The sequence below is a fragment of the Zootoca vivipara genome, chromosome 6 (genome assembly GCF_965207765.1).
Source record: "Zootoca vivipara chromosome 6, rZooViv2.hap1.1, whole genome shotgun sequence".
NCBI classification, from domain to species: domain Eukaryota; kingdom Metazoa; phylum Chordata; class Lepidosauria; order Squamata; family Lacertidae; genus Zootoca; species Zootoca vivipara.
In genome coordinates this window covers 93,421,258-93,434,334 of record NC_142589.1, presented here as the reverse complement: position 1 = coordinate 93,434,334, position 13,077 = coordinate 93,421,258, and the positions used below count along the sequence as shown (strand labels likewise).

The 13,077-nt window shown below is 44.7% G+C and overlaps 1 protein-coding gene across 1 annotated transcript in view; it reads right to left on the bottom strand.

The window, feature by feature from the left end:
* Positions 1–13,077, bottom strand: part of CNN2 (calponin 2) — a 32,724-nt gene that overhangs the window by 14,720 nt on the left and 4,927 nt on the right. The window contains exons 2-3 of the mRNA XM_035119538.3: positions 4,365–4,486; positions 1,581–1,647 (exon numbers count right to left, since the gene is read on the bottom strand). Coding sequence (XP_034975429.1) covers positions 1,581–1,647; positions 4,365–4,486 — 189 coding nt within the window. The remainder of the gene's footprint in view (positions 1–1,580; positions 1,648–4,364; positions 4,487–13,077) is intronic.

Here is a 13,077-nt window from a genome sequence, read left to right as displayed (position 1 = left end):
CTTCAAAGGCCGCCTTTTGCTTATCAAGCTCTTTCCTTATGTCTTCCGTTTCCTTCTTGCCACCTCTTTTTTCCTTGGAGATCTTATCCACAGTTTTTTCTATAGCTTGGTTTTTAGATTGGAGCTCTTGAATAGTCTCTGCCGTTTTATTTGAAGTCTCTGCCAGTTTTTCCAGATGATTTTTGGTTTCCTGGGTGCCCTTTGCAATGGTTTCATATTTCTCTTCAATCTTTTCCACCTTATCTTCCAAGGTTTTCACCCTCTCATTCATCTCAGTCTTAATTTCTGCTAGGTCGTGTTTTATTTCACTTATATCGCTCCTTAGGCTCAGAATCAGCTCTTTAAGTTCCATTTCGTGGTTGGTTAATGAAGTTCTTCTTTGTTGTGAGGTCTCAGCATTTAATTTCTTCACCTTCTCCAGTTTCTTATTATCCTGTGGCATGCCTCTATTTGGACACACGATGTCGCACTTGCTTGTTAAAAGGAGGGAGATCGCTGGAAAAGCAGGCTTTATCAAAGCCGCTGACTGTCAATATTGTCTCTCCTTAATTATGTAGTGTCCCTTTAACTCTCCGACACTCCTGGCGGTGTGCGTCCCTACACTTCCCCGTTCTTTAGCACTTTTGCTGCTTAGTCATACTGTCTGTCGCTCTGTCGCCATTTTGTCTTAAAAAATTCCCCTCTCCCTTTTGCCACACTGTTACCCGACTCAGGACTTGCGTGCGTGTGCTTCCCTCAGTTCTAAGTCCAACAGGCTCCAGTAAATTAGTCCATAAATCTCCCCCCTAAATAAACGTTTGGTTGTCCCCTCAAGCGTCTCTTTAAAAACTTTCCGTTTCACTCCTTCCCTTCTCCCCCGTCTTACTTCTTTTGCAACTATATATCTCGCTGCGTGCAGGGGGGGGGACGCTCTCAGCGCTTTTATTGCCCCTTCTCCTTTAGTTCCAAACACGCTCGGAGGTTTGCGAACGGGATTAAAATAGATGGAATTTTACCGACGTGATCGCTCAGGCTCGGTTTGGCTGTCTCTGCTGGTCCCGCTGTTCTTAATGCGTCGCAGTGTCCTGGTCTCTTTCTTCCTCGCGCTATACACACGAGTTATCCGGAGTACCCACGGACACGACCGACCGTTCGGACGAGGATCGCCTCCCCGACCTTTCTTGGGGTCCGCTAGCCGCGCGGATACCCCCCTTTTGTCCAGCAAAGTTAGAAGCGCTAGAGCGCTCTTTTTTCCTGCCTGTGAGACGATCCGCGGCAAAACCGGAAGTCGCTTTAGGGGTTGTTTTTAAAAGTCTGGGCCGGATGAATCTGTTTGGCATTCCTTTCTATGGGGAAGCACACCTTGGTTTTGGAACGCTTTGGTTTTGGTACGGAATTTCCGGAATGGTTTAAGTTTGAGAACCAAGGGACCACTGTATGCTTCCCCCTGCTCCCAGAACACAGGGCAGCCTCAAAGGCATTCCTGAACCCACCTCCCTAAAAAAAAGAATAAAATCCCTTATCCGTATCAATTTACTGTGCCTGGTCTTTCAAACCCATTGCTTCTTTTGCTTCTGACTGCTGCATTAGAGGGGACATACCTGGTGCCAGTTGAGCCCTGAGCGATTAATTTTCCTTATCGAACCCGGCTGAAGTTTGTTCATTAGCCTGGGGAGGGAGAACACACACACACACACACACGTAAGGTTTTGACGCCGTTTTTAGCACCGCCCCAAAATGTGAATTCTTTAGGTGTGACAAACGAGGAAGAAGCATCGCGGAGGGATGAGGGTTGCAGGCGCTGCCTTCAAAAAAAACAGATTCTAGCCACTGCCCCATGGCCCAAATTTGCACATGCTAATTTATACACAAAGGTGAAACATACAGCGGAACACTTCTTTTCAAGATGGTTTTCCTGGCAGATCGGGAACTAGACTTCATAATCTGATATAGCCTGTGGTCTTTGTTTGGAAACTTCAATTTAAATTTGTATTTGTTAAGAAACATTTCCCGCCGCACATTCACTTTAAAAAGTCTACTTCCCTCCCACCCTTCCATGAATTCCCCACAATTAGCTTTTGCTGCTGCATATCGTAACTCATGTATAATATTATTTTCTCAGCTTCGTTTTCAAAATAACTTTAATGGCTGAACTTACTCCAAACCTGCTAACATATTCACAATAGTTTGTTTTTTTAAAAAAAAATCTACAAACATGTTCCATTCCTCCTCGAAAATGGTTTCATTTTGTTCTCTGGTTTTACTAGTTAAACTTGCGAATTCTGCATAGACAATCAATTTCATATCTACTTTTATCTATTATGTTTTTTAGAATCCCGCTGATGTGTTTACTTGTATACAATGCTTTCTCATACATGCAATAAAAGTTTCTCATTTGTTTTTAAATTTGTTGTCAACCTGATTTCTAAGTCTACCAGTTAGTTTGGCCATCTCTGCATATTCCATTAACTTAATTTCCCAATCTTTTTTGTGGGAAATTTTCCCTCTTTCCAGCATTGGCCTGTCAATATTCGTGCGGCCGTCATCACATACATGAAAAGATATATATGGTATTTCTCTTCCTATAATTCCTAATAGGAAGGCTTCTGGTTTTTTTAACGAAGGTTACTTTAAGCATTTTCTTCAGTTCATTATACAGTGGAACCTCTACTTACGAATTTAATGCGTTCCGAACGCACATTCGTAAGTCGAAAAAAATTGTAAGTCGAATCCCATAGGAACGCAATGGGAGAAAAAATTCGTAAGTCGAAGCAACCCTATTTAAAAATTCGTAAGTAGAAAAAAATCCTATCTAAGCCACATCCAAGATGGCGGACGGAGCTCCATTGGTAAGTAGAAACATTCATAAGTAGAGTTATTCGTAAGTAGAGGTGCCACTGTATATCATTTCCCCTCCAAAATTGTATACCTTTCCATTGCCACCACATGTGATAAAATGTACCGGGTACCTTCTACTTCCTTGCATTTCCAACATTTTTTATCTTCTGATTTATACATTTGCGATAACTTGACTGGTATTCAGTACCACCTATACATCATTTTCGTTTAATTTTCTTTTATTGGTGTCACAGACCATCAATGTCAGCTGCCACTCCTCTTTCGTGGGTACCGCCTTCTCATGCTACAATAGTCACACACGTAAAACAAATTCCTTTGGTTCTTTGGTACATCTGATCCAGGAATGGATTCATAGCTGCCAAGTACCCCGTTTTCTCTGGGGAAACCCCGATTTTACTTACCTTTTCCCGGTGGTCACCCGTATCACTTCGTCTCCCGTTTTTCTCTGTTATTTTCTCCTGGCGGCGGCCATTTTTTTTCTTTCCGATTTGCCCTTCTATGGGCACCAAAATTGGCCGCCGCCGGCTTCAAAAGTCGCATCTTCGCATGTCCAGAAGTGCATAGACGCAACTTCCGGTGTCGGCGGCGGCCGTTTTTGGTGCCCATAGATGGGCGGAGCGACACCGGAAGTTGCGTCGACGCACTTCCTGACATGCGTACAAGCGACTTTCAAAGCCGGCGGCGGCCATTTTGGGTGCCCATAGAAGGGCAAAGCGACACCGGAAGTTACGTTGATGCAACTTCCGGTGTCACACGGCTGCCGGTCCCGGATTCTGCAGTCCGGGACTTGGAAGGTAAGAATGGATTCTGGTCTTTTGGGGGAGAGATCTCATAAATATTATTTTTTTCATCTCATTGTGTATCGTCTCCCAGTATTCCTGGATTGCTTTACAGCTCCACCGCATATGATCAAATGTACCACCTGGAAAACCTGTGTTGTTTTAACCCCCATGCAGTTGCTGTACACATTCTACATGCCTATCTTTCAGTTTTGCCTTTTGCCTTTTATTTCTCCCCCATCCTCCCCGTTTTATATTGTTGGCAGATGCCTGATGATCATCTTCCAAAGTGACTCCTCTATTCCAAACTTAAAAATGAAAGGTATTGCCGGCAGTCAGCAAAAGAGGTTTAAAGACTGTCTCAAGGCAAATCTAAAAAAATGTAGTATAAACACCGACAACCGGGAAACCCTGGCCTGCAAATGCTCCAGTTGGAGAACAGCCTTTCCCAAAGGTGTCATGGGTTTTGAAGACACTCGAACTCAGGACGCAAGGCAGAAATGTGCTAAGAGGAAGGCACGCATGGCAAACCCTCACCGGGATCAATTCCTGCCCGGAAACCCGTGTCCCCACTGTGGAAGGACGTGTGGATCCAGAATTGGCCTCCATAGTCCCTTACGGACTCACTGTTAACACCGTGTTCGTGGAAGACAATCTTACTTGGCTAAAAAGATATACGTTATAAAATGAAATTTTAAAAAATGAATACCAAAAGAAAACATGCATAAAACACACATGCCTACTCACTCGCAAAGTGCAACGCCATCTTTCAGCCCCTTCTGAAAATCGGGGCCGATTTCTCTTCCGGTGACGCTTTCTATCCATGTCCTTAATTCTGCTTCCTTCTGAGGGTCGTATTTCAGTGCAAGCTGGAGGGGGAAATAGGAGAAAAACGGGTTCAAAATTCCACAAAGTGCACTCCCTAAGGGCCGGCCAACAGTGTTAGAAATCAGTCACATACAAAGGTGTGACCGGAAAGTTCGGTGAACGGTCACAGAAACCGGACAGCGAGAAATATCCGAACATACAATCGGCATCGGATACCCACGGAACGCTCACAATTGTGCACAGAGATGAAGCTGTAACTTGAAAGACAGAGTATGAGTGGTTTAAGGGCGGCAAACCATCGAAGATGACCGTCGGACAAGCAGAACGGCGGCAAATGTCGACAGAGTTCGTGAGTTATTGACGCGGGATCGGCGTTTGTCCGTCCGAATGATGGCGGACGAATCGCATATTCCGCGCAAAATCGTTCCTGAGGTTACTGAGTTGTCCCACCCTCCGTATTCTCCCGATCTGGCCCCACCGGATTTATTTCCTTTTTCCAAAACTTAAATCAGCACCGAAAGGGCACAGGTTTCCCAACATTTCACACATCCAAGCTCCTGCGACAAGGGAACTGGAAGCAGTACGAGAAGGCGACTTCTGGAGAAGTTTCCAACAGTTCTATGAACATTGCCAACGGTGCGTCGTATCAGAGGGGGACTAGTCTGACGGCCTGTACCAGTGGAACCTCGGTTTACGAATTTTCGGTGTACGAACGATTGTAACCCGGAAGCAAGTACAGTGGTGCCTCGCTTAACGAATGCCCTGCTTAACGAAATTTCCGCTTAATGAAAGGATTTTTCTAGCGGAGGTTGCCTCGCTAGACGAATTCGTTTTATGAAAAATTCGTCTAGCGAATCGCGGTTTCCCATAGGAATGCATTGAAATACAATTAATGCGTTCCTATGGGCAAAAAAAAAATCAATGCATTCCTATGGGATTCGCTAGACAAATTTTTTGTTATAAGAAAAGACCCGTGGAACGAATTAAATTAGTCTAGTGAGGCACCACTGTAAACCGAGGTTTCCGAGGCCTACGGAGGCCTCCGCAAAGGCATTGTGATTGTGGAAGAGGACCCTGAGCCCCCATCCAAACAAGGACTATCACCAGCCCAGGTAAGAAATAAATGTTAATTTTTTTCACCTAAAATAACTTTTTTTCACCTAAAATACTGTCGGATTTATTTTATAGTACGGTACATTGAGTATTGCCTTCATTTTATAGATCAATGGCCTCATTAAACAGTAAAATTCGTGTTAAAGCAACTGCATCTCCACCCCCATCGTTCTGCCCAGACACTGAAGTCCAATGCTGAGGGCCTTCTGGCGGTTCCCTCCCTGTGAGAAGCGAGGTTGCAGGGAACTAGGCAGAGGGCCTTCTCGCTGGTGGCGCCTGCCCTGTGGAACGCCCTCCCATCAGATGTCAAAGAGAAAAACAGCTACCAGATTTTTAGAAGAGATCTGAAGGCAGCCCTGTTTAGGGAGGCTTTTAATGTTTAATAGATTATTTTATTTCATTTTTCTGTTGGAAGCCGCCCAGAGTGGCTGGGGAAACCCAGCCAGATGGGCGGGGTATAAAGAATATTTATTATTATTATTAGCCTGAAGGGGCAAAACAGCTCAATGACGAAGCAACTTAAGTTTGTGCCCATTTTCTCAAAGGAGAGCTGCAGGAGAAAAGGAAAGTTAAGTCAAGGGAGCTGTGGACAGGGAAAGGTTGAGAACCTCTGCTGGCTACACTGGCCGGCAGCAGCAGCTGTCCAAGGTTGCAGACTCAGGGGAGAGGGCAGATAAGAATCAATGATTTAAAAAAAATAAAAATTAAAAATCGGATTTTTATTTTTTTAAAATCAGATTTTTTTTAAAAAAAAATGCTTTTGGAGGAAAAATCTCTCTAAAGATAGTTGTCTATTTAAGTTACATTATAGTCCAAAGGCTATTAATCAGGAAATAAGGATTTGTTTTAAATTATTCATGTGTGCTAAAACTCAGTCTAATGTTTTTCTTTTAAAAAAACGTTTAACCACACCAGTTAACAAACATGGATACATACGGTATGCTACAACGTTGTTGTTTTAATTAAATAAATTGTTTAAATTGTTACTAAGGAAATGATTATTTTTCACCTTCCAATAAAGCACAGCAGAAATATAAACAGTTAACTTATTAAGCTCCACCATAATTTCATAATTATCTGTCAGTGTATTTCTATTAGGATAACCAAATCAGTAATTTTTGATATAACTGCAAAAAACCACTCTGAAAATTTATTATTCCAAAAATTAAACCTTCATCTGGTTGTAAATATTAAGATTATACCAGCAAGAATGAGTCTTTCTGTAAAAAATAATAATGACGATTTAAATTAAGTCTTACTGACTAGTGATTTAAATCGTGATTTAAACCCATTTGGTTTAAATCAAATCCACCCTGCCAGGGGATATTTTCGAGATTCGAACTCGGGACCTGCGGGCCAAGCAGACGCTCTATAGAGCCGAGCTCCAGCCCTTCCCCCGGGGAAATTATCAGTTTGGGCGCTTGCGTCATCAAAAGCCTTTCCTGGCCCCATGTGCTTGCCAGTTACAAAAGAAGAAAAGAAAAGAAAAGCAGAGAATGAAGAAATCCCATAATAACCTGGAAGAACAGGGCAAGCCTGATGCCACAAGCTGGCTGCATGTCTCAACTTCCTGCTGAGCGAGCAAGAAGCAAGGAGAGCTGTGTGGCCATGCCTTCTTGGCAAATAAGTTGCACACTGCCATGGTCCTTTCAGGGTCGCTTTTTGGCCTCTATAAACTTTGAGCCTTTGCTAGGCGGGCAAAAATAAGACCCGCCACTTTGAACAAAAACCCGCCCGATCCAGCCACAGGGGTCCATATTCCTGCAGCCCTGGCGCGAGGCAGAAACTGTCTTGTTATATAAGATGGCATTGTGCCTTCCAACCAGATCTGGCACCCGTGCCAACCTTAAAGGGTGTCTGCAGAGACGCTCAGAAGAAGAGGTTCGGGGAGTGCCAGATTTACGTATAAGCTAAACAAGCCGTAGCTTAGGGCCCCACTCTCTTGCGGGCCCCAAAGAAATTTAAAGGGGGGGGGAGAACTGGGTGTACATTTCCAAAATATAAGATGAAAAACAAATACAGTGGTACCTCTACTTAACGAATTTAATGCGTTGCAAACGCACATTCGTAAGTCGGAAAAAAATTGTAAGTCGAATCCCATAGGAATGCATTGGGAGAAAAATTTTCCCTCTTTCCAGCATTGGGCTGTCAATATTCGTGCGGCCGTCGTCGCATACATGAAAAGATATATATGGTATTTCTCTTCCTATAATTCCTAATAGGAAGGCTTCTGGTTTTTTTTTAACGAAGGTTACTTTAAACATTTTCTTCAGTTCATTATACAGTGGAACCTCTACTTACAAATTTAATGCGTTCCAAACGCACATTCGTAAGTCGAAAAATTTGTAAGTCGAATCCCATAGGAATGCATTGGGAGAAAAAATTCGTAAGTCGAAGCAACCCTATCTAAAAATTCATAAGTAGAAAAAATCCTATCTGAACCTCATCCAAGATGGCGGACGGAGCTCTGTTCGTAAGTAGAAACATTCGTAAGTAGAGGTACCATTGTACAATAAAACCTACATCCAGCGTTTTGTGTTGTATAGGCTCCTGTGATGTAAGTCATGGTTTAAGGTGCCATTTGGCAATGAGCTTATAGCAGGCATCTCCAACCTTCGGCCCTCCAGATGTTTTGGACTACAATTCCCATCATCCCTGACCACTGGTCCTGTTAGCTAGGGATCATGGGAGTTGTAGGCCAAAACATCTGGAGGGCTGCAGGTGCCTGGCATATACAGTGGTACCTTGGTTCACGAACTTAATCCATTCCGGAAGTCCATTCTGAAACCGAAGCGTTCTTAAACCAAGGCACGCTTTCCCATAGCAGCGGGGGACTCAATTTACAAATGGAACACAATCGACATGTTCTGCTTCCAAGGCAAAGTTCACAAACCAAAACACCTCCTTCCGGCTTTGCAGCGTTCTTAATCCAAGTTGCTCATAAACCAAGCTGTTCTTAAACCACTGGTACAGCGGTACCTCGGTTCTTGAACGTAATCCGTTCCGGAAGACCATTCCAAGTTCTGAAACGTTCCAAAACCAAGGCGCAAAGGGCCACCTGCAAATTCATTTGAGAAAACTTTGACTCCCGAGGCGTGTTTGAAAAGAAGAAGCAGTCGCTTCCGGGTTTTCGGCGTTCGGGTTCCAAAACGTTTGTCAACGGAGACGTTCGAGAACCGAGGCAGCCCTGTATTATCGGAATTTCTAACACAGAAGGCAGCGCCCATCAGTCGTAAAATCGTGAAATCGTAGCGTTGGGAAGGGACCCAGAGGGTCACCTCTTCCAACCCGCTGCAAAAACAGAGCGTATGTGTTTGAGAGAGAGCATCTGAGAGGAACTATCTTTTTCTCGGATCAAGAATCGGAGCCTCTGGCTTCTTTGCAGCAGCTATTGTGAGCCTTGTCTGTCCTGTTGTCTGTTCCCCCTCTGGCTTGGGTGCGGACAGAAAGCGGCTGCTGAGGAGCAGAAATGATGAGCCATCGGGCAGCAAGAGTCTCCTTTCAAAATGTGCTGATGGGCCGGGCCCCAGGTGCCCTCTCGTTGCAAGCGGCGGGGGGGGAGCAAAGCTTCGCATGCTTGATGGCGCCGCGTAATTGACCCCTAAGTGTTCCCCGAGGACCTGGGCGGTTTGGGTAATACGGGCATCGGGGAAGGAACCGGAGAGACTTGCCAAAGGGCACGCAACCAAGTTTGCGTCTAAGCCAAGAGCTTCTCGTTTTTCACTTGGCACCTTCGTTTGTGCGAGGGTTTAGAGACTCTTAATCTCAGGGTCCTGGGTTCAAGACACACGTCAGGCGAAAAACATTCCCGCATTGCAGGGGGTTGGCATAGGCAAACTCTGGCCCTCCAGATGTTTTGGGACTACAAATCCCATCATCCCTGACCACGGGTCCTGTTAGCTAGGGATGTTGGGAATTGTAGTCCTAAACATCTGGAGGGCTGGAGTTTGCCTATGCCTGGACTAGATGAGGGAACATTCTATCATATGTGGTGGGGCTGTAAAAGGGTGAATAATTCATAATGAACTTTAAAAAGAGGTTTAAAGGTACCATTTCCCCCTCTGCCCCAAAAGAAACCCAGAGTACTTTTCGTTAGGAATAATTCCAGGTGTCAAAAAGAGTTATATATTATGTATGCCGCTACCGCAGCCTGTGTTTCATTAGCCCCCAAATGGAAAACGAGCGAGGTCCCAGCTAAAGAAGAATGGCAACTTAAAATAGATGGAATATGAGCAGCTTGTGGACCTAACATATAGAAAAAGAGAACGAGAAGAAGTTGTGTTAAAAGAAAACGCGGTGTAAGGGTGACTCCCTACAGGGAGCCAGTGCTTTTTTCTTTAAAAAAATGTTTAGGGGTACTCTCATTTTCCTAGTCATATAGAGCAGTGTTTCTCAACCAGTGTGCCTCCAGATGTTTTGGGACTACAACTCCCATCATTCCTGACCACTGGTCTTGCTAGCTAGGGATGATGGGAGTTGTAGTCCCAAAACATCTGGAGGCACACTGGTTGAGAAACACTGATATAGACATACAGTACTGCCCCTAAATGAGGCCAAAATGTTTAGGGGTATGTAGACTCCTGCGTCCCCCCAGAAAAAAGCACTAATTATTGATGATGATGATGATTTCCACACTGTTTTATATTTTAAAGAGAAGAACCCAAAGCATCAAATAAAACAATCTATAATAAAACAAACATGAGCTTTAAGGAAAGTATTTCAGATCCTTCTCTAAGCAACGTTTTGCTTTCCCCACTATTTATTTGCCTACTTAATTTATAGACCTGCCCCATGGCAGAAGGGCTCTAGGAAGGCAGTGTGGCATAGTGGTCAGAGTGTCGAACGAGGACCCGGGAGATCAGGGTTCGAATCCCCACTCCGCCAGGAAGCTCACTGGGTGACCTTGGAGTCAGTCACAGCCTCTTGACCAGGCACCCCCAAACTCGGCCCTCCAGATGTTTTGGGACTACAACTCCCATCATCCCTAGCTAACAGGACCAGTGGTCAGGGATGATGGGAATTGTAGTCCCAAAACACCCCATGTGTTTTGAAAACACCCCATGGGAATTGTAGTCCCAAAACATTAATAATAATAATAATAATAATAATAATAATAATAATAATAATAATTTATTATTTATACCCCACCCATCTGGCTCGGTTCCCCCAGTCTCTCTCTCTCTCTCTCTCTCTCTCTCATCCTAAACTACCTTGCAGGGTTGCTGTGAGAGTTTTTAAAACTTGAGAAGAACCCCGGGCTCCTCGAATGAAAGGCCTGTGCAATAAATACAGGCATCCAACCAAGTCTGAGAGAATTGCAGAATGGCTAAGTTATAAAAGACCCCAATAAGCCATTGAAACTTATTTTTAATATTTCAATCCCAGTTGATCTGCACTGGTTTAGAAATTCTGATTTCTATTGTATTGCTGGTTTTATTATTATTGCTGAAATCAGTGCTTTTTTCCCCCTAAACATTTTGTTAACCTTTGATACTTTTGTCCCTTTACTCTGTATTCATTTCCCCCCGATTTGAGCTATAAAATGGTGGTTTTCTCGAGGGAAAATGAGAGTACCCCCTAAACCTTTTTTTTTTTAGGGGGAAAAGCACTGGCTGAAATCAAGTTGGGGGAGCGATTCTCACGAGCGGCACAAATAAAAATAAATAATGACCCCATTACGGAAGTCCCAGGTTCAAATCTCGCCTTACCCAGGAACTCAGCCGAGAGACCAGGGTCAGACACAAGTCACCAGCCCCTGTCTATTGCAGGACCAGCGACTCATGAGGAAGTGGAACAAGATACACTTGGATGGCAATGATTCAGGTATGCTTACACGCACAAAACCACAGTTTGCGAGAAGAGCAAAATTGCCTGAGCGTGGGAACTCTCCTCCAGCCTTTTCATAAGATTGCCTCTCTCCAGATTTGGCCTTGTCCTTAACTTGAAAAAATACTTTCGCAACAGGCAATGCCCTCAAAGGCCAGTCTCCAGATAGCTGCTAAAATCCCACTGAATAAGATGTCATAAATGAACCGCCACCTGTCAGCAATAACTATATCTATTGGTAATTTTGGGCAGGTAGTGCTAGGTCAGAGATCTGCAATGTCTGATGTTTCATCTCCTTGAATTCCTCCACCCCAGCTGCTCATTAGAGCGGCTTACTTCACTGAAGACTCGAATCTTGAGTTTGTTTATCTCCTCCGCCCTCCTCATCCATTTTCCTTTTATGCCTCGTCTTTTAAAAAAAATAAAAAATAAAAGACTTGGTGATTTTGGAGGCCTCCTTGAGCAGAGGAGTTAGGTAGTTTGCATAACTTTTCACAGAAATAAAATTTAAAAGCGCTACTTTGCTGCCGCATTATTAACCAGAGTTCTCTCGAGCTTCTTTGGTTAACAGGGCGACCTGCGATTTGCACCCAGAACGCGGGGATTAAATCGGCACAGGCTCGCCGTCCTCTGGGTGAAATCGCACGGGCGGAAAAACGGGAATCCCTTCCAGACTTTTCCAAGTCTCGGCACGATCAGATGGCTCTGATGTGACTCCAGAAGATAAACAAAAAGAGGTTCCCAGGAACGGAAGAGTTTCTGGGACTCGGCTGGAACAACACCAGACTGAAGCAACTGGGAGGGGGTGGGAGGAAACCGAGCGCAGCTCCAGGATTTGTAAGATATCAGTTAAAAGGGGTCAGAGCAGTGTCAGAAACACAGATATATAAGCCAGGCACCAAATGTGACACCTCGAATGCCTATTCACCGGGGGGGGGGGGCTAGATGACCCTCAGAATCCTTTCCATAGATTCTATGATTCTGTGATCTCAGCTCGACCTTAGCTTGCTCTGACAATTCACTGAGTCCCAGTATGCGAGGAGGAGAAATGGACACAGAGGAAATGTAAATGGCATTAACTAACAACTAGGGCAGAAGGGTTTTTTATTTAAAAAAAAACTGATTGTGAATTCCATCTCGAACTACGGCCTCTGCCCTCTCAGCCTTACACTTCAATTTCCTTGCTGCGTTGATGGAGGGCTTGCGTGTGAGTTGACTGGCTCGACGGAGACATCGGCCACCAGACCCTTGGCCATCTTTCTTTGCCACCAGGACAGGTAAAGGTCGTCCTGGGAATTTTGAGTAGTTTATGCCCTTCCTTCCCCCCTGAATCTCCTGGGGGTCGTTTGCCCAAGAGAGAGCACACAGGCGGAGGCAGGGAGGAAGCAGTTGTTGCTGTTGAGTCGTTTAGTCGTGTCCACTTCTTCGTGACCCCATGGACCACAGCACGCCAGGCCCTCCTGTCTTCCGCTGCCTCCCGCAGTTTGGTCAGACTCATGTTCGTAGCTTATGAGAACACTGTCCAACCATCTCGTCCTCTGTTGTCCCCTTCTCCTCCTTGTGCCCTCCATCTTTCCCAACATCAGGGTCTTCTCCAGGGAGTCTTCTCCTCTCATGAGGTGGCCAAAGTCTTGGAGCCTCAGCTTCAGGATCTGTCCTTCCAGTGAGCACTCAGGGCTGATTTCCTTCAGAA